Source organism: Elephas maximus, chromosome 12 (genome assembly GCF_024166365.1).
Source record: "Elephas maximus indicus isolate mEleMax1 chromosome 12, mEleMax1 primary haplotype, whole genome shotgun sequence".
Classification (NCBI taxonomy): Eukaryota; Metazoa; Chordata; class Mammalia; order Proboscidea; family Elephantidae; genus Elephas; species Elephas maximus.
Window position 1 is genome coordinate 49,966,828 of NC_064830.1, and position 27,672 is coordinate 49,994,499.

General features: G+C 46.3%; 1 protein-coding gene across 1 annotated transcript; it reads left to right on the plus strand.

Annotated features, from left to right (window-relative positions):
* The first annotated feature begins 712 nt into the window (after positions 1–712).
* Positions 713–27,413, plus strand: LBH (LBH regulator of WNT signaling pathway). The gene is made up of 3 exons (XM_049904978.1): positions 713–954; positions 3,464–3,566; positions 24,900–27,413. The coding sequence occupies exons 1-3, from the start codon at positions 929–931 to the stop codon at positions 25,086–25,088; spliced, it is 318 nt and encodes a 105-aa protein (XP_049760935.1). The 5' UTR covers positions 713–928; the 3' UTR covers positions 25,089–27,413.
* Positions 27,414–27,672: the final 259 nt, after the last annotated feature.

The window sequence follows — 27,672 nt, forward strand, 5'->3', positions numbered from 1 at the left end:
GACACTACATCCTTTCTCCCACAAATAAAGCCCTCCAAGGATGATCTCATGGCTGCAGACTAGCCCCTCGCAAGCCAACTCGACTCCCGCGGGCGCTCGGTTCTCCAGCTCCGCGTCTCCCCCTTCTCACCGCTTATTTTTCAGCCGTGCTCTCGCTTCTGCGCAGCTTGCTCTAGGTGATGGTTCCAGGGAGAGGCCTAGTTTGGGGAAGGAGTGCTGAAGAGGAGTCCCGAGGTTTGGGCTGAGTAGCGGGGTACCGAGGAGAACGCTGACGCCAGGGAGCCAGGTCACGTCCTAGCGGGTCCCAGCTTCCTCCCCACGCCCACCTCCTCAGCCCGGGAGTCCCCGGGGGCGTGCGCAGGGAGGGGGTGTGCAGACGCGGGCGTGTCTGTGAGCTGGAAGCGGCTTTGACATTGAACACTAGCTCCGGTGTGTGCGTGTGTGTGCGTGCGTGTGTACACGCGCGTATCTGCGTGTGTGAGAGTCGTGGGGAGGGGGCCGGGCTAGAAGCTGCAGCAAACCACAGCCCTTCTGGGTGCAGCGCAGAGCGCGCTCCCGAACCGCCACCCGCACGGGCTGTGAGCTCTGAAGCCATTCATGATTTTGGTGACGTTATTCCAGAAGTGGGCGAGGGAAGGCGGGGCTTCCAGGGGCCAAGCCCCGCCTCCACCACTATAAATACTGCTTCGCCGGCTCTTTGTGGGGCCGGGAGCTCGGTGGAGAGTTGTGTTCTGTGTCTGCTCTGCAGACGCCGCTGGCTGTGGGGTTGTCGCGTGAAGGCGGACTGGCGAACGTCCAGTGCCCGCACTCGGCCGCCTGCCTACCTCCCTGTCTGCCGTGCGTCTTTCTGCGCCCGTGTCATCCTTGCTTGGGACGCGGTGACCGTTTTTAAATCACAAAGGCGTGGGTCAGCCTCCCCTAGGACTTCATGTCTGTATATTTCCCCATTCACTGGTGAGTATCCTGCGCCCTTGGTGGATGTCCGTCTCGCGGCCGTGGGTGCCTGTCCCGGCGGGCGCCTACTCGAGCCGGCTCAGGGTGCGAGCGAAGCCGGCGGCGCCGACGCCCAACGCTAACCCGCAGCCCGAGCTGGTGCAGGAGTCAATGTCAAGGTTGCAACGGTGGGGGTGGGGGAAGTGGTGCTAAGAACATCCAGACAAAGGAAGTGAACTTGGAGCCCTCACCCGAGTGACGGCCGGAGGATGTGAATGTGGGGTGGGAGGGTGGATGGAGAACCAGAGGTCACGCCGGAAGCCCCGCCGTTAAGTCCCCTAATGCGGAGGGCTGCCAGAGGCGCGCGCCCTGCCTGCTTTGGGGGCCCTTGCTCTCCCCCGGCCCCTCCCCTTTTTCTTTTTGTTTGCAAGCAAGTCTCGACGTCCAGGCCGGTGGAGCTGGTGCAGCAGCGCCGTTTGCAGAGCTTCAGGGGGTGGGGAAAGAAGCGATCTCACACATAAAGCCACTAGCGGCAGGGTACACGCTGCCCTCTTTCGACCCCTTCCCTCTCCATAGTCCTAAAAAAAAAAAAAAAATCGAGTCGTCTTTGCAGGGGGCCTAAAGAGAAGTCGCCCTCGCAGTGCCGGGCTGGAAGGAGCCTGGGCCGGGCGGGGGGCGGCGGAGGCTTGTATCCCGCCTGGGGATCCGGACCGAGAGCGATGCGCCGCGGGCGCGGCTCTAGACGCGGAGCAAGGCCCCCGCGCCGGGGAAAAGAAGGAGCGGCCCGGGGCGAGCGCTGGCAGCCCCGGAGCGCGCTTCCAGGTGAGGGGGTGGACAACCCAGCCCCGGCGGGAGAGGCAGGCGCCGAGCGAGAGGCAAGCATCCGCGCGATCTTGCTCAGGCCCGCAACCGGGAAGTTCACTGTTTCTCACCTCAGCTCTTCGGGTCCGCACCACAGCCCGAAGCGAGGAGACAGCGCCCTTACACCAGGCGAGGAGCCTGGCGAGCGCCCCGTGGTGGCTCCTCTGGCCCATTTCTTTGGGAGCCGAAGGTAGATTTTGCATGACTCGGGAAGAAACTCCCGTTCCCGCCACCCCTGTGGTGTGTGAGAGGCCAGATGACCTGTGGGTGAGGTTTTGAAGACTGCTGGAGGTGTCTATGCCCCTGGCCACTCAAAGTCGGCCAAGGGTAGACAGATGCCCATCAGTGTATTATCCCCTGAGAAATTGAGGGTTAGGATTATTTTATAGCTGATTAATACTTCCTAGTTGTAACTTCCCCCCCCCCCCAGGTATTAACTATTATACATAATGGTGAGGTAAGCATCATCAGCATCATAGTAACAGAGGAACAGGACACCTGTGGCTCAGAGAGGTTCTATGACTTGTTCAAGATAACACAGTCGTTAGTGGCAGAGCCTAGACTAGAACACATTGCTTGTTTCCAGTCCAGTGACATTTCTACTCTATGTAGTAACAAAATGAAGAGGAGTCTGGTGCACCTGTTTCCCTCTAAAGCCTGGTCCTCATTTTTTTTTTTTTAATTCATGTGTAAAGGTATGATGGTGGAAATACTAGGTGTTGTGTAGAGGGTCCGTGGACTTTGGTGTGTACTATTTGGTATTATGCGTACAGGACCCTGTGTGGGCTCATGGCTTGTGTAAGGATGTGGGAGGATAATGGAACGTTTGTATCCTGCTTATAGAATACAAAGCACTTTCACATGTCAGCCATTGGTGGACCAGCTTGGCCCCTCTGGAAATTTCCTTTGCAATCGGAGCCCTGGTATCCCTAAGGGTTTTAATCCAGGGGATGTTTCTCAAGCTGTGAGTTTGCAGCTGCTGTAGCTGGAGCTGGAGAATGGGGTTGGATGGCACATGTGAAGCCTGCAGAGGTGACCCTTTGGGTTTAAGTGGGACATTTTTGCAAAGAAGAGCACCAGAGAAATAGGGAAAAATGTAGGAGGACAGCGTGATTGGACTTGATTCCCTGAGGTTGACCTGTTACTGTTATTATATAATAATAATATGTGTGTTATTATTTGATAATAATATGCAGTTCGTCTTTGGACAAAATTCATGTGAGGATAATTTTTTTTTTTTTATCTTTTATCCAGGAGGGATACAGGGAGACTTGGTTGAATTGGTTTCAATTTAGACAGATGGATTCAGCTACTTACTTTTTTTTTTTTCTAGTTCTGTCATTTATAAAGAAAATCCGGAGTTGCTTCTGTGCTTCTAGAAACAGAAGCAGTGGGTTCTAATCTGATGGATAAATAGGAGAGGAGAGGAGCAGAGGTTTGCTAGAGAGATTTTCAGACAATGGCCTTTGTTGGTTGAGGTTGAAAACCCGGACCTGTGGGCTTATGAGGCACTTTTTCAGGTTATGAGCTTGTTTTTCTGTGAGTTCTGTTTTGAACACTTCTCATCCTGTCTCCAGACAGTCCCCTGATCTAACAACAACGGATGTACTGAGAGTGGGAACGTGAAATTGCGTGTCTTTGTTGACATTTGGTCTGGGTTTCTTGGCAGCCCTGACTATCTGAGATCTGCTGAAATGACTGAGGTGATGATGAACACCCCATCCATGGAGGAGATTGGACTCAACCCCCGAAAGGGTGGCCTTTCCTATCAGGTGAGTTATGTTCTGAGTCCCCTCTGGCTCTTTAGAGGAGGTAGCTTTTGCTTGGGCTGGAGGCAGCAAAAATCCCATGCCACTTGTAAGAACTTTGTGACCTCAGGAAAGTCCCCTAATGCCAGTAAGCCTCAGTTTCCTCCTCTCTAAAATGAGGACAACAATAGTGTGTACCTCATGAGGCTGTGGTGAAGATTCAACATGATGAGATAAGTGCAAGGCATTCGTAGTGCCTGGGACACAGTAAATGTTCAACAAACATTAGCCTTTGTTGTTAACTAGCCATCCTGGCTGCTGTAAACTCTTCCATTCACGGTGGCAAAGAAGGAAATGATTTATGCAGTTAGTTCAGATCAGAGCTTCCCTTCCTAGCTATGCCTTGGGCAGTAAAAACATTGCTGTGAGGGGCAGCTTATGGGGAAGTTTGGTCTGTTAGGGAAATGGATGTGTCAAATGCTGCTTTCTTCTTCAGGTTAACAGTTGACAAACTGATACAGAGTTAATGTTCAAACTGCGTAGAGTTGAAGAGATGTGCCCCCAGCAGGGATGATAGTAGGCAATTACTGGAATCTAGTTAGAGATTATCCTGTCTGATGGGTGCAAAATGCATAATAACCAAAAAAAGCTACTTGTGGATTCAGTAACAACTTTGGATTCTATCCCAGTGTTCTTGCTACCTCTCCATGCTACTTTTCCACACCCCTGCTGGCCTATAGAGCAACTTAAGCTCTCTCTGGTACAGTGAACTGCGATTGAATTTGCTAGGAGAGTTTCTAGGTTATTATTAAATCTGGGAGAGTGTAGTGTTTTAGTAGAGAGATTGTGTAGGGTGGCTGGGTCCTGTGAAGACGAATAGCAGTGTGGTGGGTCCATTCACCAGACATTAATTGAACAACTACTGTGTGCAGGCACGTTGCAGGTGTTACCTCATGACCATAGCTCTGAGGTGGAAATTCCTGCCCCATTGCACACGTTAAGGTACAGGCTCAGGCTGAGTAGGCGACTTGGGTCTCCTTAACTCCAAAGCCTTGCTCTTTTGGTGTATCACAGGTCTGTACCTTGGGGCTGCTCTGGCTAGGCATTCCTTAGAACAATTTCAGGGGCATTTATTTTGTAAAGAAAAAAACAGGTAGAAAGCCTGGTGGGTAGAGTGAGGTGCGATGGAGGGATGCTGATCAAAGAGCAGAGATGAAAGTCAGGTATGGTAACATAAACTTGGTAGGGCAGGCAGACTCACCCTCAGACTCTTGGGAGGCTCAAGAAGGCCCTTTGTTTCGTGTCAATATAGATGGGTCCATTTTGCTTGTTGGAAGTAGTATTCAGTTCGCCTGAGGGGGATCTGAGGGTAGAGGAGAATCTCTTTCCTGGGTTGGTTTTATACCCTCAACCCCCAGAGTGGGTTTGAGGAAGATGACGAAGGGCCCCACAGCTGGTGGGAGGCGTAGAAGTTTCCTGGCCCACCGGCTGCAGTGTTTTTGGATACCAGTTTCCAAGGCACTGAGTCAGACTGAATCTTTTTGTGGTCACAGGTGAGGTTTTCTTTCAGTTCTGGGTTTAGATTTCCATCACAGAACCTTTCCAAACACAGTCATTGGCATGTCTTATGTGTGTGTTTTTTGTGTCCTCCTTTTAAACCTGCCCTAGGATAAAGGCCCAGGCCCTATCTGACAGATTTCTTTTCCTCTTGAGTCCTTCAGGCCATTCTGCTAGGTCTGAGGGTTAGGGCAGGTTACAAGGCAGGAAAGGGCTGAACCTGGGTGAGGAAGGCTGACCTGAGGCGGAATGGCTAGAGGAAACTAAAACCACCTCCGGGCTCCTGAGATGTCTCGAAGCTGCCTTAAAAAAACAAACCAAACCAAACCCGTTGCCGTTGAATAGGGTCCGACTCATAGCGACCCTATAGAACAGAGTAGTCCTGCCGCATAGAGTTTCCAAGGAGCGCCTGGTGGATTTGAACTGCCGACCTTTTGCTAGCAGCCGTAGCACTTAACCACTATGCCACCAGGAGCTGCCTTAGGGAAAAAAAAAATAATAATAAAATAACAATGAAAAACCCACTGCTGCCGAGTTGATTCCAACTCATAGGAACCATATAGGACAGAGTAGAATTGCCCCATAGGGTTTCCAAGGCTGAAAATCTTTGTGGAAGCAGACTGCCACATCTTTCTCCCACAAAGCAGAGAGGGCATTTGAACCACCGGTCTTTCAGTTAGCAGCCGAGTGCTTTAACCACTGCTTCACCAGGGTTCCTGCCTGAGGGAAGAACCCTCAGATTATCCTTTGTGGTGCTAGACTGTAGTCCTTTGCAGTTCTCACATCTCAGGAAATCTATCCCTGCTACCTGGGCAGGGGTTACTTCCTAGTTCTAAAATATCTTACTGAGAACTTCGAAGGACTCTTGTCAGATGATTTAAGAAAGATTTCCTGCTTGTCTGATGAAGAGAAAGGGAGAGGTTATAATATTTAACCAAGGAACATTTATCGGGCACTTGCTGTGTGCACAGTGCTTTGCTGGGTGCTGCAAAGCAAGTCCAGGGCTGCGGTGGGAAACCAGTGTGTATATAAACAACGGAAACCCAAGGTAGTCAGCTAGAGCGATACTGAAGCCACAGTCAGTCCAGGTATGGGATAGCAGCAGTGATGACATCTGACTGTTGGAATTTGAGAAGGCTTGGAAGAGGGAGGTTAGACTGGGCTGGGCCTTGAAAGAAAATTAGGCCTTTGAGAGGGTGCCTCCCTCTCATGTCTAATTCTTACACCTTCAGATACTCTTTATCGCCTCCTGTTTATGCCAGATACAGGGCCCTGCATGGAACTGTCTGGTAGTTGTATGACTGACGTTCTCTGGACACACTCAAAGTGAGTGCCATCCAGTTAAACAGAGTCCCACCAGAGCTGTTGGGATTGTCTGGGACTGGCACTGGGCTGCAGCCCACCTGCCCTACATGCTTGGGCTCCAGCTCAGAGCTGGGGGCGGGGGATTGCCAGCTCTGTTCTTGGCATTCCTTCTGAGGATAATAATAGTAGGTGGCTTTTACTGAGACCTGCTTCTCCAAGGAACTGGAAATGGGAAGGAGACATCCATCTCAACTTGGCAGATGAAACAGAATCTCAAGCTTGTAATTTGACCTTGAAACAAGGTCATAAAATAAATAGGTATGTTGGGCTTTGTCAATTATCCCCCACCTTGCAGATCTACCAAGAATAAAGTACCCCAGATTTCTCTGCACCAGATGTGACCTCTTTCTTCTTTCAACACCTGTATCATTTTGTACTTTCAAGTGACACTACATTGGGCTTGGAGGATACCAGTCCTATTTACCTTCTACCCACTGAGATCTGTGAGGCCAGGGGATGATCTAATCTCTGCACCCATCAGTCATTGCCCTCCCCTACCCCGCACCCTCCCAATGTGCCTGCGAGCTCAGTGACCTCACAGATCAGGTCCTAAGTTGCTTTAGAATCTTCGAAGGCCTCTTCAGGCTTGTGCCTATAAAGGTTTCAGATAGATGCCTTTTTTACCTCCAGAAAGACTCAGGGAAGCATTATTGTCCTTGGGAAGTTAGTGCCATTTTGTACATATGAAAATCGGCAGAGCCAGTGCCTTGCTGTGTCTTAACGTTAGTTTAGAGAGTAAATTCAGTCAGTGAAATCCCTGTCTGTACATTCACTTGGCATGAATGACTACATCTGGCAGGGTGGGCGAGTAAACTGTTACTAGAAAGTCTGAATGTTTTGCGAGCTGGCTGTGGGAGGCCGCCAGCTTGCCAGTGAACGGGAGGGTCTCCATGAAGATGTTTGTGTCCTTGATGGCTGTGGCTCCCTCATCGCACTGCGTCTGTGGGCCTTGGGCTGTCTGGCCATTGTGACAAGAATAGCTACTGCCTACTGGCATCCTCCTTTCCCTAATTCAGTGAAGCGGGTCAGCTGCTGCCTTGTGGAGCCTGCTCCCTTGTTGGCTGAGGGACTCTAAGAAGCTGGTATTGTGGAGTGCGTTTCTGACTGCCTCTCCTTTGTGCTGTGTCCAAGTTGGCTGAGCTCTGTATGAACAGGGGTCCTGGGCCTTTGCCTGTGGGCACTTATACTGCCACAGTCAGGGGTGGAGTAACCAGTAAGCATGGTATGCGAAGGCTTACATTAAGAAAGGTACACATGGGCTTAACTGTGCTTACTTACTATAGTGCAAAATTTCACCTGGTTACATGTTGAAAACCAGGTGATATTGTACACTACAGATTAGTAAGTAAGCACAATTAAGCCTGTGGGTACTTTGCTTATTGGGTAATCCATCCCTGGCCACAACCCAAAGCACACTGGGATTCTGGGCTGGATCCCTAACTCCCCCAGCACAGCACACGGAGGATTCTACAGCATTATTGTCCTTGCTAAAGTTTAGATATATAGGTGCTTCCTTGGTTTTCCTTTAAAACTATCTCTTCTAAAGCCCCTGGACCCTGCCTGATAGCTTTATCCTCTTCTAGGTTCTTTAAGTTTCGCTCACATCACCACATGTGTTCCTGACTGGCTGCCATTTGAATTTCTTCTGCCATTATTCTGGGTCATGTACTCCTGCTGTCTAGTGTTCATCCATCAGGCAGGCAAGCCTCGGACTCTCCTTCTCAGGGAAGCTAAAGGAGGGTGCTTAGACAGCGGAAGGAGCATTTCTTCACTCCCCACAGTGCTCCTGTTCCTCATGCTTTCTCTTTGATCTGTAGAACTAAGAGCGTCCTGCATCTTCCTCCTCATTTCCCGAGACAGGAAGGCGTGATATGGTAGTGCTTTGTATTGTGGAGAGGTGGGACAGTGTTGGGTTCACCTTTTCTTGTCACAGCCCTGTCGTTTGCTTCTTGTAGTTTGAGTGCCTCTGTGTTAAGGAGCAGTTTAAAGGACTAATTCTGGCTGAGAACTCACCTCTCACTGGATGGGACCTCTTGTCTCTTCTTTCTGAGAGGTCCGACAATAGCCAACTCCTTCCTCTCCCCCTCCTCACTCTTTATCAGCAATAGCAATGCCTCCCTCGGAGAACAACTGCAGCCTAATCACTAGTCAGGCTGCAGTTCAGAGACGCTCGCTTTCTCTTCCCTCACGTCTGTGCTGAGTGTCTGGATGAAGAAGTCCTGAGCCAGCTTTGACGATGCCGTTTCCACCTGTATAAGATATGGGCATTGAAATAAGTGATGGGTTAAGCTTCCTTCCGGAAAGCCCTCAGAAAGGTTCCTGCTCAGTGTCCCTTCCCGCCCACACCAGCCCTTGCTCAGAAGGCCATTCTGGGCATAGCTTCTCAACTAAGTGGGTCTTAATGGTGTGGCAGCACCTCCTCGCTCCCCTTGTCTCGTTGACTCCCCCCAGCCGTCATACCCTACATACTCTTGAGTGTTTTGGAGGCCTTCAGAGTGGCCACACAGAGAAGTCCCGTGGTCACCAGCAGCCTTTAAAAAAGCTCCTGAGGTCCCTGGAGAGACATAAAGCTAAAATTCCAGCAGTGGGCACGAATGTTACTGGAATTGCAGCAAGTTTTCTTTCTCCTGTCCCTTCCCCCTTCATCCTCTCCCTCCTTGGTAGAAGTCACAATAAGGTGATATAAACAGGCAGTTAGGGCCACATGCTTCAGAGGAACAAGGAGCCATTTCTTTGGCAGCTTTAGGGCTGCATCTGCACATACTGCCTCTTTCTGAGTTTGGACCCACCTTGTTCAGACCAAGACTACCTTGTGTGAGGTACTCAGCATCTTCCTTCCTATGCTCAAGGCCTTAACACAAATGTCGCATTCATGGTTTTGTAAAGCCCCTGGGTAGGAGCCTGCAGAGGGCTGGGATTATTCCCAGGGGGATTTCCCGCTCCCCCACCCCCCACACACACCTGATGGTCACAGCAGTGAGTTTGTAGCTCAGCCAGGGAGAGAACAAGCTTTCTTCACTTTCCCAGCCAGTGTGTTGCGCACTAGATCCATATAGCCCAGCCTTCCCTCAAAGGGCCTGTGTTGGGCCTGATGCCTCTCAAAGTGGTTGTGGTGTGTTCCTTACTCCCCAGAGCCAGCCACTGTGTCTTAGACAGCTCTTTGTCCCTACAATGCCAGGCACAGTATCCTACAAATAAGTTGCTTAATGAGCATGGGATGATTGATTGGGCCCTCCCTTTCCTGCTTGGAGAATTATCCTTCTACCTTGGCAGTCCCATGGCATAGTTTTTTTTGTTTTTTTTTAATAATGTAATCAGCATTTTCTCTAAGTCAACTCAGTCTCCCAAACTGGATAGAGGAGAGGATTGCTCTGTTAGGGAAAGGGATGAGTTTGGGTGGAGAATGTTGTGACTGTAGCCAAGAGCTATTCCTGGGTGTCTGGGGAATATCCTGAAATGCTCTTTCAGGCCTGAGTCCGGAAATAATCCTCAGAGGATATGAAGGCAGGCTCATTCTCCTCAGAGGATATGAAAACAGGCTCATTCAGATCAGCTCAGGGTTGCCAGGACTTTTCTCCTTTCTAGGCTAACAGCTGCCGCACTGCCTCCGTCTGGCTGTCACCTCACCACCTGGCCTTCCCTTACCCCAGCCTACCTCAGGAGGGGTTCTTTATCTGTAAATCAAGTCCTGTCTCTGCTGGTATAGACCCATCCTGAGAAAAATAAAATTTGCCAAAAGTTTCTCCAAAATGTTGTCAAGCTAGCACTTTGACCTGGAGGGGAGCTCTGGGACTCACGGCCCCTCCCCGTTGGACTTAATCGCCTTGCATTGGCGGAAGCTCATTTTAGGAAAACTACACCCAAGAGGCATCAAGCGTTTAGCTGAAGCAGCATCAGCTACTCACTTCAAGGGCAGGGATTTTATTTTTTGGAGCCAATGGGAAGGTAGATTCTGGACCTCTCACACAAAGTAGAATTGACCTGAGCAAGGAGGGCGTCCACATACCTCAGCCAAGAGCGGCTGGTCTGACCTTCCCTTAACTTGACTTAGGTGAATTCTGTTCCCAGATAGAATTAATAGTACACCTTGAATTCACCTTCTGCCTTCTCTTTGAAGAGGCTAAAGCATTTGTCCACCCTAAACTTGAAAGGAATCCTTGGCTTTCCCAAATTCTTAAATGTTTTCTCCAGACACACCCTGTATAGAAGCTCTGATTTAGTATGGGGCCATTAGCCCGAGATGTTTTGGTAGCACTGAGGTCAGCTGCTGACCTTTGTGAGCAGAGTTGAGGTGCCTGCCAAGATTCACACATGCTCACATGCACACACCCTCACAACCTACAGGGCAGACTATGGAATGTTAATAGTGGTTGTTTTAGGTTAGCGTTGTAATTATAGGCAAATTTTCTTTTTCTTTTCCTCCTTTTTTAGTAATTCCGTGTTTTCATTGATATATTCTAGTATGTATTTTATTATTGTTATGCTTTTTTCCCAAATCATAAAATTAATACAAGCCCATTAGGGAAATTTTATTCTTTAAACTTTTTGTTTTCCAGTCATTATAATTTAACCATGTATAAATTACAACCATTCACATTTTAGCATGTTTTGTGTTCTTTTCACATGCACTTTTATTTTTATGTAGCCGGAATCACATGTAGTTGTGTTCTGCATTTTTACCTATTGGCATGTAAGTCATCAGCATCACATCATTATAACTTATCTTAAAAATTCTTCAAAATCATCTTTTTTAATAACTGTACAATATTATATCATAATGGTAAAGCATGATTTATTTTACTCTTCTCCAATTGTTGGAATTTTTTAATGTTGTATACAATTTTTTCTCTTACACGGATGCCATAATTTTGTATGTAAATCTTTATACATAATTTATACTATTTCCTTAACAGAGTCTTAGGAGTAGAATTTCTGAGTAAGAACGTAGAAATGTGTGCCTTTGTGTGTGTATTATCACTAAAGAGATAATACCTATTCCTCATAGAAATTTAGGCGAATACAATACAAAGAGAAGCACAAAAAGTAAAAATAAAAGCTGCCCGTGTTCTTGCTACCAAAATATTTTGGTATGTTTGCTTCCAATATTTTCTATGCATTTATATTTAAAAACATAAAATTCAGGTCATATGTGTACTGTAGTGAATCCTTTTTTCAGTTAATGTGCTATTGTGACTTGTTCTTTTCGTTTGGTTTTCTTTATAAAATAATATTTTGTTACGCACCGTTTTTTATTGCTGGATATCTCGGCTGTGGCATATTTTGCTCTTAGAAAGAACACTGCTGTGAACAGCATTTTACATAAATCTCTGCACAGGTCTGATTGTTTCCTGGGAATAAATTCCTGGAAGTAGAATTATTGGCTCCAAGAGATTCAATATCATTAAGCTTCTTGAATATATATTACGTTGAAAACAGAAAACATAAACAAGAGAGTTTTTCAAAATAAATGCTCCCAGTATTGAAAGCTCTAGCAGTAGAAACTCAGGAATATATTTTGCTTATATTCTTTGGGTAAAATCTCTAGAGATGGGGTGATGGGGAAGCTTGGTAGATAGAGTCAGAGAACTGTTTGGTTATTAATAAACCAAACCAAATCTGTTGCCGTTGAGTCAATTCCAACTCATAGCAACCCTATAGAAAACAGTAGAACTGTCCCATAGGGTTTCCAAGGGGTGGCTGGTAGATTTGAACTGCCAACCTTTCAGTTAGCAACCTGAGCTCTTATCCACTGCTCCACCAGGGCTCCAATTTATTAATACTTATTATTATTAGTTTACTAATTATGTCTTTCAAGCAGAGATGATGGTATTTCATATGTTTAAGCAACATTTAGCCTAGCTGGTGATCACATTCTTGTCTGGTGGTGGGTATATTGACATGTGCTCTGGATTGCAAGTGTATATGGTCATCGATTGCACTACTTGTCTGCTTTACTCTGTTAATAACATTGAGCACTGTGAGACTTTGAGGAAGACCAGTGAAATCACCTGGGCCTGGAGACTCATGAAGATTGTCCGACACAGGCTCAGGCCCCTGACCCGTCTTGGTTTCCCTGGGATTCCAGGTCTGGCTCATGGAATGCTCATAGTTTAGAAATATTGCTTCCCTGGAATCAAGCATGGACTGGGCTCTTAGCAGTAGATCTAAGCATTATGGAGGCCTTGGGCCCTGTGGCAAGGGGCCTTCTACCTGACAACTCTCAATCCCTAGGCTCCAGGTATTTTATAACCAGTAAATAGTGTGGGCCAGTGTTCAAGTATGGTTCACCTACCTTGTTGGTTTACAAAGTTAATTTAAGTGTTACACAGACAGACACACTTTAAAACTGTTTATTTACTCTTATGGGTGGCAAGTAATACTAGTTTTCCATTTCTGTAGTGATAGAGTTTCATTTAAAAACAAAAGCTTTCAACAAGTGAGTATTTAAAAAAATTATGTGAGCTGTAATGCATATGTGAATGTGACAGGAATGATGAAGGTAAGGTGGTCCCTGACTTCCTGAGGTTGGCAAACACTGGCTCATGCCAGTGTGTAAAGGACAAGATGGGTTCTTTTTGGGGATGTCAGTGTTGATCCAAACCAAAAAACCAAACCCACTGCCGTCGAGTCAATCCTAACTCATAGCGACCCTACAGTGTTGATAGCATGAAGGATTTTTTTTCAAAAATTGAACATATCCTCTTAGGTGGAAGCATCCTTAAAGACCAGCTAATCCTAAATTCTGGTTACTGTTTCTTTGGTTATTTGCTTCCTCTGATATGGCAATTGAAGCATCAGGATCCTTCCTGGATCTTTTTCTTGGCATCTTAGTATTGGAGATTTCCATGCCAAATTATTTAATAATGCCTCTGTATAGATAATATTTTAACAAAGTGTTAAAACTGGAGGATAGCTACCCCTGGGGTTCACAGAAACTTTCCAAGAGGTATGACAACAGGGAGTGTTTTCAGGGAATCTGTTTCCACGTCTTCAGCTTCCTTCTGTTGCTTCTCTAAAATTGAATTTCCTAACAACAGGCTTCACCCATTTTCTGTTCCTACCTTTCCTGTCAAGATTTCCCTTCTCTCACTTTATAAGAGAAGGGCCTGCCTCTCACCTTCTCATTCTATTAAGGTGTCTTTCCCTAGCCTGTAGAAACACCAGGAGCATCAAACAAATGGACCATTCAAGATGTCTCTGTTAGGAAGCCCCGTAAGTCCCAAACATCTGCCACATTAAGAGATACCAGTCCAATAAAAATTTACCTTTGTGTTTAGCAATTATTCGAATTGTATGCTAACAACCACAATAAGTCAATCCAGAATTTTTTTTTTTTAATTAACAAGGTCTTAAGGTCACAGGAAATAAAAATTAAATATCAGTGTATTTATATGTTTTATTGCAAAGAAGAATTACAAAATACTAATAAAAACTTTCAAGCATAAAAATACATTAGGTTAAAATTCTATGGAAGAAATAGAACGGAAATATGGCTAATGAATAGGAACTGCCAACATTTTGGTTAGTGCCGATCTCTTAACCATGCCACCACCAGGGCTCCATGGTTTCAAGTAGGGAAAAGAGTAATATAAGATTTGACTTAAGAACTTGTTCATGAGTTTTTTTATGGGTAATGGTTAGTATCAAATTACTGTGATATTTATAATCCATTGAATTTATTTAAAAGAGCAGTGTAAAAGTTTTTCTTTGAACTGTTAAGACTTATGTCAGAAGTTTTAGGTGTCAATTTAAAAATGTCCAAAAGGATACAAAATTTTAAAAAATTCTTTTAGGGGGTGCATAAACAAAAAGTGTGTATACCACGGACATACAGTCTCCTTAAAATCAAAACTATAACACAAAAGCATCTCAAATTGAGAAGGCACCTTTGGGATTGTTCCCATTGCCTGGTTCAGTCTCATATCAGATATGAGAATGCACTCTACACTAGCATATGACTTGGTCGCCTAGATGGTCTTTGAACCCCAACAGCAACAGAGAGCTCAGAGCCTCTCAGCACAGCAGGACTGTGGACTAGGAAATGGGACAACTGATCTCTGATCTTGGCTTTCTACCATCTCTGTCATTTAGGCAACTCACGTCACCTCTTTGGGCCTTGATTTCCCTATCTTTAAGTGAGAGAGTTGAGTCTATCATTTCTGTTATACAACCAGGTGAAATCCTCCATCCTAAACCTACATCTGTCAACCTGGAGTTAAAAAATTTCTCTCTTTCTCACAGCAGCCTTTCAGATATTTGATGGTACCTATTGTCTCCCCCTCCCCCCAAATCTTCTCCATTGTTAAAATATGCATTGTCCTTCAGCCTTGACTTATATAGTCACCTTCCTCAGGGTGTTTGTTCTCTAGGGCAGCTGTTCTCAACCATTTTGGTCTCAATCCCTTTCACACTCCTAAAAATTATTTAGGATCCCCAAAGAGCTTTTGTTTATGTGAATTATATCTATTGATATTTACTATTTCAGAAATTAAAACTGAAAAATTTTTGATTTATATTTGCTTATTTAGAAACAACAATAATAGAACTATTGTGTTCTAACATAAATAATAAGTTTTAATAAAAAAAAGTGTATTTTCCACAACCAAAAGTTTAGTGAAAAGAGAGGCATTGTTTTACATTTTTGCAAATCTCCTTATGTCTCCTTTAATAGGAGACAGCTGCATTCTCATAGCTGTTTCTGAATTCGGTCTGTTGCAATATGTTTTGGTTGTAGTAAATGAAGAGAATCTGGCCTTAGGCAGATAAGTAGGTGGAAAAGGAAGAAATATTTTTTAATTAACTTTTTACTGTGGTAAATATCTAGGAAGCAAAACATTTGCTATTTCAGTAATCTTCACATGTACAGCTCAGCGAGCTTAAATTACATTCATCATGTTGTTCAGTCATCAGCATTAACTGTCACTTAATTTTTCCACCACCCTTAACAGAAACTCAGTGTCCCCTAAGCGTTGTGAGGAAGAAATATTATAATAGCCTTTTGGATGTTTTTCATTGATATTCCACCAAAACTTGACAAGTGGTTTCTTAAAGGTTAGTGGCAGAATGGAATCTGAAACCTTATCAGTGAACTTTTTGTACTCTTACATTAAAATTCATTAGTCTTTCTTGCACTTTTACCCATGCTTGGTTTTGTAATGTCAGAGAGTCATCATTTGGGAAAATGTAGGCTCACTGGAATTATGCAGACCTCCCAAATTTTCACATATTTCATACGATATCAAAAATTACGTTTGTTAATATTTCAACCCCTCTCATCAAAAGTCTTCAAGAAGTGGGAAGTTGTCAAATTCACAGCGGCTAAGTTTTTGTTTTTTTAATAAATGTTTTCCAAAATTCTAATATTTCCTTCAAAACTCAATTTTTATCATTGTTAACAAATATCATCAGTTGCTTTCCTTGAGTGACAGGTTCACTATGTTCCTGTTTGAGAAAACGTTTGCCAAATGACAAGTCTGCATAACCATAGTTTGTTGGTCAGTTGTTCTTTCAAGTCAAAATGACGTTCCATGGAAAAAGTGGTTAGTTCAGCTTGCAACTCACTCACGCAAGTGCTTTTCCGTGCACTTGGGTATGCAGCAGGAAGTGCTGTGCTTCCTTTGCATCTCACTGCACAGAATATTAAAACCATATGCATTTAAGTATCAAGATGCAATTAAAAAAAATTGACTGCTTCATCAAGGGCGTAAGTTATTGTTTTGTTGGGTTTTTTCGTTGTATGTGGGAGTGAAGAATACAATGACTACTAGTACAGTTTGCTGCCACAGCCTTAGTTCTTGCTCAGGTGCTAGCAGTTTTATCCACCATTGCTTTTTACACCATTAGTGAAAAAGGCAAAAAAAATCTTAGTATCATTATGAAAATATTTTGACTCCATCGACAAAAAAACCATTTTTTATCCATGGAGTCAAAATATTTTTGGGCTCAAATAAGGATCTTGGGATTTGGGCTTTGAGAGCCCCTGCTCTAGCCTGAACGGAGTATGTTCTGATCTAAGGAGAGCAGGACCATTACCTGTTGGTGGCTTCGGTGAGTATACCTCTAGGAATATGACCCTATTTGCTTCGGGATTTTAGCATCAATATTGCAGTTGTGATTGACTAAAATCTCTAAGCCTCTTTTGCAGGACCTACCATCAAGCAGGGGTTCCATTTGAAAAGAAAAAAAATGTTTTTAATTTAAAGAAAAATGGGTAATTAGCTGATGACCTCACTTTGGGACAAAGTGAGTTGGAAGTGACAGATGTCATCAAAGTGGAGACATAGTGGATGGGAAGGTGGAAGTGCAGCTGTAGATTCAGGAGTCCTCACCCTTGCGGGACAGGCAAAGCCAGGGAGCTGACTGAGCTCTCCGGGCCAAGTCTGGAGAAAGCCACCCGGGGCCTAAACCTAGGATGACACCCGAGTCCAGGAGGGCACAGAGAAAATGTGGCTCAACAGGTCAGGTGAACTTGAGCAGGACCATGAAATCAGGTGAAGAGAGTATAAAGCCCAAAGCAGGTTGACCTTTCCAGTAGTATGCTGCAGAGAGACAAGGGTGACTGAAAGCCAAGCAAAGGCCATGGGGCAGGTCTGCAAGAAAGTCTTTAGGCACTTGGAAAAGTAGTTTCAGTACAGCCATGGGTTTGGAAGCCACATGGTAGAGATTAAGAAGGAAACCCCAGACAAGGATGGGAAAGCTGAGGGACCAGACCAAACATTCAAGGGTTTTGTCTGCGAAACAAAGAATTAGGGAATGATAGGTATAGGGTCACTATGAGTCATAATCGAGTCGAAGGCAGTGGGTTTCAGTGGGTTAGGAAGCGACCATGGGGTCGTGCTAGGCTTTCTGAGAGAGAAGAAGTGTGGAAATGGGACATTTGGGTCATACCAATGGAGGAGGTTAGAGAGAGGAATCTGTCATCCCCAGAGACCTGGAGGTGAGTATCTTCTTTCAAGAGGGCAGTGATGATACAGTAGATAAGATGCTGGCATTTGAAATCATCCCGGCCGGATAAGCATACTCTCTTTTCTCACAGCCTTGGAAAACTTTGAAAAAAAATTCTCTAACATTCCAAAAGCCCCATTAGTTCACTGGGCCCAGAGTTATCAGTAACAATTAATGCTAATTAATTGGAATTTGGAACTCTTGACTTGCAGGATGGGTGTGTGTTTGAAAGATGTTTATGAAAGATGGTGTATATCCAGAGGATTTCCTTTTCTCTTAAGTTTCAAGGCTGGAGGCTTAAGCATCTTTGATCCAAAGGAAGGAGGCCCAGCAGTTGTTATAAAGCCCCAAATCTCTTCTCAAGCCTCCTACAGGATTAGAGGCACCAGAGAAGGGTGGGAGAAGGTGAGGTCGATATTCCACATCCCCAGTCCAGGGGGGATTTGAGCCAGAGTCTTAAGGATGGAATATGAGGTGACCAGCATCCAAGTGGAGATGGGAAAATATTCTTCCTTCCCTGAATTCAGATAGTAGCCCCTGTGCCCCTTTAATATAACCTCTTCTATTTTTACTAGCCACATTTCACTTTGTAAAGCCAGTAAAATGCAAATAAATAAGTTAATAAAATAGCAGGAGGCAGGTATTTCACAGAGCATACTTCTTGCCTTCACATATTGTTAGGGGGAAAAAAAGCAAGGCGCACTTTTCATTTGAATGAGTTGCTCCTCACTCCTTCAGCCCTTGGCAGAGCAGGGTGCTAGTAGAGATTTGTCCATTGTTATAAACCAACCCCTCCTAGGAAAGAATAAACACACAATGCCAATCCATTGTTGTTCTCCAGGAAAAATAAGAAATCTAGACTTTGGGAAGCTGGGAGTGGGGGCTGACTTAGTTGAGCAGGCCAGGATGGCAGGCCCCTGGAGCAGGCTGAGAGGGGGGTGCACGCTGGGAAGACCTCTGGCTGCAGGGGCTTCCACTTAGAGAGACCAGGATCTGGACCACCCAACTGTTTCCCTTCCAACCGGCCTCACATGTACCCTGGGGAAACAGAGGCACTGGGAGAGAAGGGGTGAAGTCACAACCATTTTTCCGAAGAACGTGGCCCAGAATTTGTGAGCAGCAGCCCAGGAGTGCTGCTAGCTTGCTTCTGTCCCAAGCTACAGCTGTTGACGTTCCAGTCCCTCATTCTAAATGCTCCCTGGGGTCCCAGTTTTGCCTAATAAGAACCATCATTAGGAATTTAGAGTTTACAGAGCCATCCACGAATATCTGCATTTGATTCTCTCCAAAGCCTTTTAAGATGAGGATTAGCACTATTCCCAATGAGGGAGAGGGGGCTAGAGGTGGGTGGCCCTAACATCTTTGAGAGCTGCCAGGCCCTGTGCTGTGTGCTTATGGGCAGCACTGCGTGGTAATTCCAGCAATCCTGTAAAGTAGAAATCCCTCATCTTACTCAAGGGGCAACTGAGGCTAAAAAAAAAAAAAAAAATCCGTTACTGTCAAGTCAATGCCAGCTCACGGCTCAGAGAAGTTAAACTGCCTTGACCAAGGTCATAAAGCCAACAAGAGGTAGGGGCAAGGTAAAAGCCTAATCTTGCAGATTCCTGGTCTGCCTGTGGGAGGGCCAATTCCTGTAGCAGTTTTGGGTGTGATTCTTTTACCCCTCTGGAACTAGAGAGGGGAGAAGCTTGCTGTGTGCTTTTGTACACTGGGAGCAGATCCCAGTCCGGGCCTCAGGGAGCCAGTCTGGCATTTATCTCTGGCCCTTTGCTCTCCCTCCCCTTCCTCTGATCCACCCCAGCAAAGAGGGGCAGGATGTCCAAGCTCCTGAGGCTCAGCTTGCAGAACTGGTAATTAGCCCTTTGTGTCCACTTAACCACCTTTCATCTCCTCCACCTGCTGGTGTCCACTTTCCCTATTAGCATCTCTCAGCTCTCAGCCAAGCCCTCTGCTCCCTGCGGCCAGCTCGGGTTGTTTGTCAGGGATGATGGCCAGGGATGCTCGCACACGGGGCTGGGCGGCTCCAGCCAGAGTCACTCACATTTTCCATCCAAGGTGCCAAACTCTGTCTCCTCTCCCCACCCCAGGGGCAGCCAGGTTTAGGTCACCTTGCTTAGAGGCAGGCAGTAGATAGCTAGATCTCCAAATTTGGGGCCTTTGGGGCCCTAGTATTGCCTTTCAGTTCCTCTCCGTGAGTGAAGTGAGAGCTGGCTGACAATCAGCTTTTACGCTAGAGCAAAAAGTCTGCTGACTGATTCCTCATCTCCGGATGCTCAACCTCAACCCCAGAATTCTCTGCTCTGAGGCCTCCTGTGTTGGACGGTCAACCGAACATCCTGCATTCACCTGGACAGTCCTGCTTTCATTGTCCTTATGTGGACCATCTATACCTGTGATGTCCAGTGACACCACACGTAGTTATGTAAAGTTATGGTAAATTCATATTTATTTATATTATCTATATTTTTATTAACAAAAATTAAATGAAATGTAAAAGTTTAGCCACATTTCAACTGCTCAATAGCTACATGTGGCTAGTGGCTGCTGCATTGGACAGCGTGAATGAAGAACATTTCCATCATTGCAGAAAGTTCTATTGAACAGTGCTGATCTGTATAGCCAATAATTTCAGGGTTTCGGCAGCAACCTACATCTTACAGATGTTTCTGTCACCTAGAAGGTCCTAAAGGTTTTCTTAACCTTTCAAGGGAATCCATTGGAGGTCCCGAAACATTGGAACCTGTTGGGATTAGAGGCTACTTGGCAAAGGATGCCTCTGAGGAAGTGTCCCCTGTAAAACTCACCGTTACCAAGTTCGAATGTCTACTATCCCTAAACAGTGGGACCTGGGCTGTTCTTAATTGTGTGATCTCTGACTTCATTTTGTTTGTGAAGGAGGGAACTTGGTGTCCTTTTCAGAGGCAGCCACAGTTTCACCCAGGCCATCAGCCCTGACACCTGGGTCTGAGAGCTGGCTGTGGAGTACAGTGTTGGCAGCAAGAGGGAAGGTGCAGGGCTGAGAGAATCCCAGCTAGAAAAGGATGCTTCTAGATATGCCCGTCCCTGGGGCTGAGGGTGGGAAATGCCTCTCAGAGCTTCCCCATCTTCTTTTCCGGTCCTCTCTTACTTGGAGAGGAACCTTTATTGCAGAGGGAAGGGAAAGGGTTATTGACTTGCCTCAGTCCAGAGAGAAGGGGCACTTTGGGGTAAGAAGTTTAACCAGAAGCAGTTTCTTTTTGGAACAGGGGCAGCTCTTTATTCCCTGCCGGTTCCTGCAGGCAAACAGCACTGCAGGCTGGCCTGCCACTTCAGCTCTACCTGTCATGTGCTTGGCGAGTCCAACCTGAGGCCTTTTTTCCACTGCCTTCTCCACCCTGTCAATTGCAGTTTGCAACCTCTCATTTTTCTGCTGCCTAGATGATTAAACAGCACTGAGTACTGAGTTAGATGATTAAAAAGCATGACTTAGTGGAAAAATCTTGACCTCCCTAGGGTCAGCCTCTTAAGCAGCTGTTGGAGATAAGATTGTGTTGGCAAAATACTCAACACTTAGCAAAGCTTTCTGTCTGTAAGGAAATGAGACGCTGTTTGGTTCTGGGTGCTTTTTTGTTTTTTGGAGGGAGCTGCAGTTTTCAGAAGCATAAATTGGTATAATCTGATAATAAGATAAAATCTCTGATGGAAGGGTTAGGTGAATTATTATAGTGATTTTTAAAAATACAATTAATAGGCTTTGTAGTTTTTGTTTTCGTTTTTTTAATGGTACCTGCTTTGAGCAACTCAGGGAGCAAAGTTCTCTGGCAACTAAGCAGTATCAATGCTCAGACTTCCCCAAGGACTTGAAAGACTTAATTGCGCAGCTCCTGATATAAAAGGCCTTGTTTGCAGTTTTTTTTTTGCAGTTTTTTTAATTACTGTGTTGGTATTATTGCCTCTTCCTTGGAGATTGGATACTTACTGTAGCCCTGTTGAAATTGCTCCAAAGAAGACTTTACAATTTGAATTTAGCATATGTCATCAAAGCACTTTACCATCTTTGTGTTTGCCAAGAGTTGTACCCATCTAGTGAGACAAGAAAGTTTTACTTCACTTCTCAAAAGGAGAACCTAAGGCATGGGGGCGCTGAGGGGACTTGATTGGGGATATATAAATGATATAAAGGACATAATCAGAATCTGGGCTCTGTGGCTTCGCCCAGTATGTTACCAATGGAACACCTCATTTGAATTCCTTCAGGGCTGTGTTTGAATCCTAGTTCAGCCAATTCCTAGCTGTGTGGCCTTGAGCAAGTCACTTGCCCTTTCTGTGCTTCAGTTTCCTCATCTTTAAAATAGGGGTAATACTGCTAGATACTTCATAGGATTATTGGGAAGATTAATGGAGATTCTGCTCAGGAAATGTGCCTGGCATATCATCATTATGTTAATTTTCCCCCTAATTTTAGTTATAGAACTATTTCCAACTTGAAGCAAAATCAGGTGCTCTCTACCCACTCCCTCTTCTGCTGGCTTTGCCCGCCTTCTGTCCCCTTTGCTCTTCCTTGGCTTGGGTGATCATAATTAGAGCCCGGTGGCCACCTCTCCCAGCTGAGGAGACATGGCCATGTCTTAGGGGATGCCTAGCCCTGGGATTGACTTATGAGGTCAGGAGGTAGAGGATTAGGGCTCAGGGTCTGAGCTTGGCCAGGTATCCATCCCTCTTGATATTTCACAGCAGTCTCAGGTCCTAAAGGTTTAGAACAACTGTCCAGACTGGGAAGTCCATTTTATGGACCTGGCTGTCCAGACGATCATCCCAGAGCCTGACCTGGGGCCTCCAGCACCTGAATGGGCAGTCAAGGCCGAGTCCTGCTTGCTTTCCCTGATCAGTTTTTCCATCTGTGAAGTGGGGGTGTTGGCATAGTGACACCGTAGTTAATTTTCCAAAAGGCACAGGTGCTGGAAACAGTAGGTCCAAGTTCAAATCCTGGAGTCACAGTGTCTTACTGCTCCTTGGAAGTTGGAAGCCTAAACAAGGTGTCTGAAAGGTCTTTGTACACAGTAGCATACCCTCCATTCTTTGGGGTTCCCCTGGCTCCCTCCCAAAGCTCATGCTAGTCATACATTTGTGCCCTCACCACCAGGGAGGGGCTCCAAGCTCCACATGAGGAACAGTGAGGAAGGGCCAAAAGGAGTTACCTGACTCCCTCCACCTTAGCACACACAGGCCTATGTGCGCAGGAGAGTCAGAGGGCAACATTTCAGGGTTGGCGGGTCATGAAGAGTGCCTTGAGTTCGGGTCAGCTGCCCATAGCCCCTTTGACTCACTCTAGTACAGCTCCTCCCTGTTTTGTTTTTCTCCTGGCTGCCATTACGATACCTTTTATGGGACTTACTAAGTCTTTAATTATGCCTAGTTGTGCAGATGGCTTAAGACTTAATCCCCAGCAATAGATCTTTATTGGATAAGTGGGTAATAATCACTTGTCTGGAGGGATTGGGAAGGCTTCATTGAGGTTCATGATACGCAGAAGCACCACATGGTCGTGACGTGATCAGAGCATGACTTGGCTGGGGCAATACTGGTTGAGGTTGGGAAGGCCGGAGTTCATAGGAGAGCTTTCTTCTACCTCCTGGGCACAGGATACCTAGCTGCCGCCATGTGCCTGACTGGACCCAGGCCAGGAACAGGCAGCCCCCAGTATCTCTGCAAATGTAAATCTCTGTCCGGTGTAGTTTTTGCTTTCCTTTTTTTTTTTTTTTTCTTTTGCTATTATCAAGGCCCATTGGGCCTTGATTCCTCATCTATCAAGCGGAGAGGTTGGAAGAGGTAGCCTTGAAGGCAGATGGCCCAAGGTGCTGTGTGAGCTCCTCTCACAGCTCTCCAGCATGTTACCTAGTGCTGTGAATGGCAAGGGACCAACAGCCACTGGATTAAGTACTTAAGCTAGTGAAGAATTGGGTCAGCTGTAGTCACAGGATGGTGTGTGCAAAGGGAATCCACAGACTTGACCCTTGATTTTATGGCCTGGCCGAGGCTTCTGCCAGCTCTGGGCAAGGCATACAGTAGGCATAGAAAATGAAGCCTGTTAATGGGACTCTGGAAAGAGAAGTAGACTTGGATACAGATTCATCAAGGTAGTCAGGGGTTGTTCACATATAATAAAGGAGCCTTGGATTTAGTTTCCAGCTTGCCAGAGACTGGGGCCATGCCCTCAATCCCAGTTTGGCTTTTAGAGTTGCTTTGGGATCAGGACTACTTGAGGGGCAGGGTGGTATTGGGGCATGGGCTTAGGAATCACACAGACCTGGGTTTGAATCTCATTCCACCCTCACTCATTTATAGGTTGTATGATCTTGGACAGAGCCCTGGTGGCATAGTGGTTAAGAGCTACACCTCATAACCAAAAGGTCAGCAGTTCGAATCCACCAGCTGCTCCTTGGAAACCCTATCGGGCAGTTATACTTTGTCCTACAGGGTCGCTATGAGTTGGAATTGACTTGATGGCAGTGGATATGGTCTTACAACCTAATTCTCCAACCTTGCAATTCTTTAAGATGATGTTGGCAGTACCTATTTTTCAGCATGGCTGCCTTGGTTCAAAATTATATTTGTAGAGCACCTGGTGCCCTGCTCACACTAGGTGCCAGTGATTATTCTGGGAGGAATTTAATACCTTGGTGCCTATTGTATACTTTGGACCATTGGAGTAAAATGCTGGCTGCAAATAAACTAAGAAACCAAACCCACTGCCATTATTGATGCTGTTGATTTCAACTCATAGCAACCTTATAAGTCAGAGCAGAACTGCCCCATCAGGTTTCCAAGGCTCTAATCTTTATGGAAGCAGACTGCCACACCTTTCTCCCGCAGAGCAGCTGGTGGGTTCAAACTGCTGACCTTTCAGTCGGCAGCAGAGTCGTTTAACCATTGTGCCACCAGGGCTCCTCCTTGCTGCAAATAGACATGACTAACTGTGGAGGACATGATTTGGAATTCTTTTATCTGAAAATAAAGCAAAAAGGATAAAAACAGAGCTATACCACTTTTTAGTCTCAGTGGCACTGGCCCTGGAACTTTCAGCTTCGGGATTAGAATCAAAGTCTGGCCCAGAATTTGCTCATGAACGTTAGACAGAAGGCCACTGCTTCATGCCCCACAGAATCCTGAGGACTGAGCACAGCTCCTGACACATGACAGGCGCTCAGTACTCCACGTTTATGTGAAACAAAAGAACTGAATTTGTCTTTCCAAATGTGTGAGTCCCTGGGTGATGCAAACAGTTAATGCACTTGACCGCTAACCAAAAGGTTGGTGGTTTGAGTCCACCCAGAGAAGCCTTGGAAGAAAGGCCTGGCGATCTACTTCTGAAAAATCAGCCATTGAAAACCCTGTGGAGCACAGTTCTACTCTGGTACACAAGGGGTCGCCATGAGTAGGAGTTGACTCCCCAGCAACTGGCTTTTTTTCTAAATGTTTACTTGACCAGGGCTCCCTGTGCTTTTATTCCAGATCTTCCCTGACCCGTCAGACTGTGAGCGCTGCTGCAAATTGAAGGACCGCCTGCCCTCCATAGTGGTGGAGCCCACAGAGGGGGAGGTGGAGAGTGGGGAGCTCCGGTGGCCCCCTGAAGAGTTTTTGGTCCAGGAGGATGAGCAAGAAAACTGTGAAGAAACAGCGAAAGAAAACAAGGAGCAGTAGAGTCACTGCAGACCGCAGACTCCCATGGGCGACACCAGACAGCATCTGGATCTGAACTGTGTTTTTTCCCACCGTGATGGAAGAAGAGCATGAGCCACAGTGGTTCTGAAAATGTCAACTGATGGCTTCCGTTTGGCACCTGCAAATCACTGAGTTGGTTTTTTTTTTTTTTTTTTCTTCTCTTTTCTTTTCTTCTTTTGAAATTTGCCAAGCAGTGGAGCCCTCTGTGACACTTTGCAAGGCCTTCTGAGAAAGGAAGCTGCTTCGAGAAGGGGGTGGGGTGTGGGGAAGCGGGTTCTGTTTTGAAGATCACTATCTGAGCTCAAGCAGACAAGATGCAATGGCGGGATTCCAGTGGGCCTGGGACGGGGTGGGTGTGTGCAAAGTGAGCAAGGAACACTGCGGTAAGAAAGCAAACATGAGAAAATACATGTTTTAAGAACACGTTGAGCAGAGATGTGCAGCCAGGAAATACTCCAGGAGCATTCACTGTGGTTGCTGGGGCACCAGAAAATGAAGTCTTCATCTCTCTCCAGTCTCACCCCCCGGCACCCTTTGCTTTGACTTCAGATGTGTCTGTCTGTCTGTCTCTCTGTCTGTTACGGGAGGAGGGAAGGAGAGCAGGAGTAGCTGGCTACTTGCAGACCAGCTAGAGGTGATGGGGGTAGGGGGAAGGAGCACCCTGTTCCTACTTCATCCTTTTTTCTGTACCCAACTGTGGTCAAGGCCACTGCCCTGAGGTAGCTTATTGCTTCCCAGCCCTCTTGGGAGCGGCATGAGCAGATCCTGCCCTCATTGGAGGCCCCAATGTGGACACTTGGGTACAAAGCCCTCTCCTTCGATTGCTCCCTGCAAATTGTTGTTTTCAGAGTCTGGAGACATCCAGTGGACAGGGAGGCTCTCCCAGGCTTGCCCTTCCCTCTCCTTACCGGCCGCCGCCTCAGCCCTGCTCCTCTTTCCACTAGCCTGACCAGTCTGAGTGGGAGCTGGAGTGGGGGGCAGGGAAGTATCTTTCGGTGTCTTGTTGGCGGGGGAGGGGGGAGGTTTAATGCTGGTTGCTGGAGCTGGCAGAGCCTCGCAGGTATTGGAAAGTGTGACAAGATCTTACAGGAGCCTTCGGATTAAGTGTGAGATGAACAGGTGTCAGTAGATACTTGACTTCCCCCCAGGTAGTTCCTGGATGCAGATGGGAGGGAGGCGTGGTGAGGGGCACTCTGGTTACCCATACTGAATTGTGGTCCTCATTCTTCCCCACCTCCTACCTGTCCCCAACATGGGTGCCACAGTTAGGAACCACCGTCTCAGAAGCAGCAGGTTGCAGGACAGACCCTCAGACCATCTTGATCTCAGAGCAGGACTGCATAGCCAAGAGAGAGACTGCAGAAGCAAACGAGGCCTTCACCATGCCCCATCAAGCTTCAGTCAGGCCAGGCTGAACCTCAGTTGAAACTTGTGTGTATAGTTGCATTTAAGACCTCAAGGCTAGTGTGGCTTTGGAGAATGTTGAGGCAGGGAGGACTAGGGTGTGCTTTGGCCTGTCACAGTATTTGGCTCTGGGAGCCGACCCCCACTTCCTCTTACCTCCCTGCCTCCTCCTTCTCTGTTGTCTGCTTGTGCTACAAGTACTGATGGCAATAAATTCTTTCAGCTCCTTGCTGAAGTGGGAGAGGCCTGCAGCTGCCCTGTGACGGCAGGCCTCTTTCTGGCTCTCCTCATTCTCTTTTGGCAGCAAAGAGCCTTTCACCCTTACTCTCCTTCCCCCCTAGCATTCCACATCCCTCACCTCCCTTTGTGGTGCAGTCTTGCCTTCTCAAATCCTGTGTTTCGGTGTCTCCTTCTCATCTGCTGCCCCATCTCATTTGTCCCAGTCTTGCCGTGTGATGGGAATGTGCTTGTAAACTGCATACCAAACCTTCGTGTATGTGTATGTTTAGGGGACTGGTTTATGATTTTTTGCTGATCCCTACTAGACCACTTTGTACAACCATTTAGAGTCTGAGCAGGCCAGGGGCTGACAGCTGAAGTCAGGCCCCTCAGCGATTTAGCCTGTTGGGGGGCACCCAGATCCTCTTGGACAAGTGGCTGAGCTCCTATCTGGCCTCCTTGTATTTTTGTTTTTTTAAGTAATCTGTGTGTATTTCTACCTGTTCGTATTGGAAAAAGCCTAGTATTTCAGTAAAAATGCCTGTTGTAAGATGAACCTCCTGTAACTTCTTGTAACTTCTATCTGTTCTTTTTGAGGCTCAGGGAGAAACTAGCATTTCCCCCCCCCCCCCAAACTACTTTTTGTCACTGTGACTGTTGTAAATAAAGTTTGAAAATGCTTTCCACTCTGGCCTGGCATCATTTCTTTCCTCATGACCAGAGCTGAGTGAGTACAGGAGGAAGGATTAACTTGCAGAAGGCTGAGCCGGGGTGAGTCCCAAAAGAGGTTCCTTACGTATCTCACCCGCCAGCCCTTTGGGGTGAGCTCCTGCATGGTTTTAATCACCTGACTGAATAAAAGGGGCCTTTCATTGGTTTTAGCCCTGAACGCACATCAGAATCACCTGTAAAGCTTTAAAAAAATACAAGTACCTGAGCC

Bases quoted from the DNA above. Each gene is read 5' to 3' on its own strand.
- LBH (XM_049904978.1), top strand. From the start codon at position 929: ATGTCTGTATATTTCCCCATTCACTG. The intron at 955-3,463 runs GTGAGTATCCTG...GTTTCTTGGCAG, and splicing joins GTATATTTCCCCATTCACTG to CCCTGACTATCTGAGATCTG. The intron at 3,567-24,899 runs GTGAGTTATGTT...CTTTTATTCCAG, and splicing joins AGGGTGGCCTTTCCTATCAG to ATCTTCCCTGACCCGTCAGA.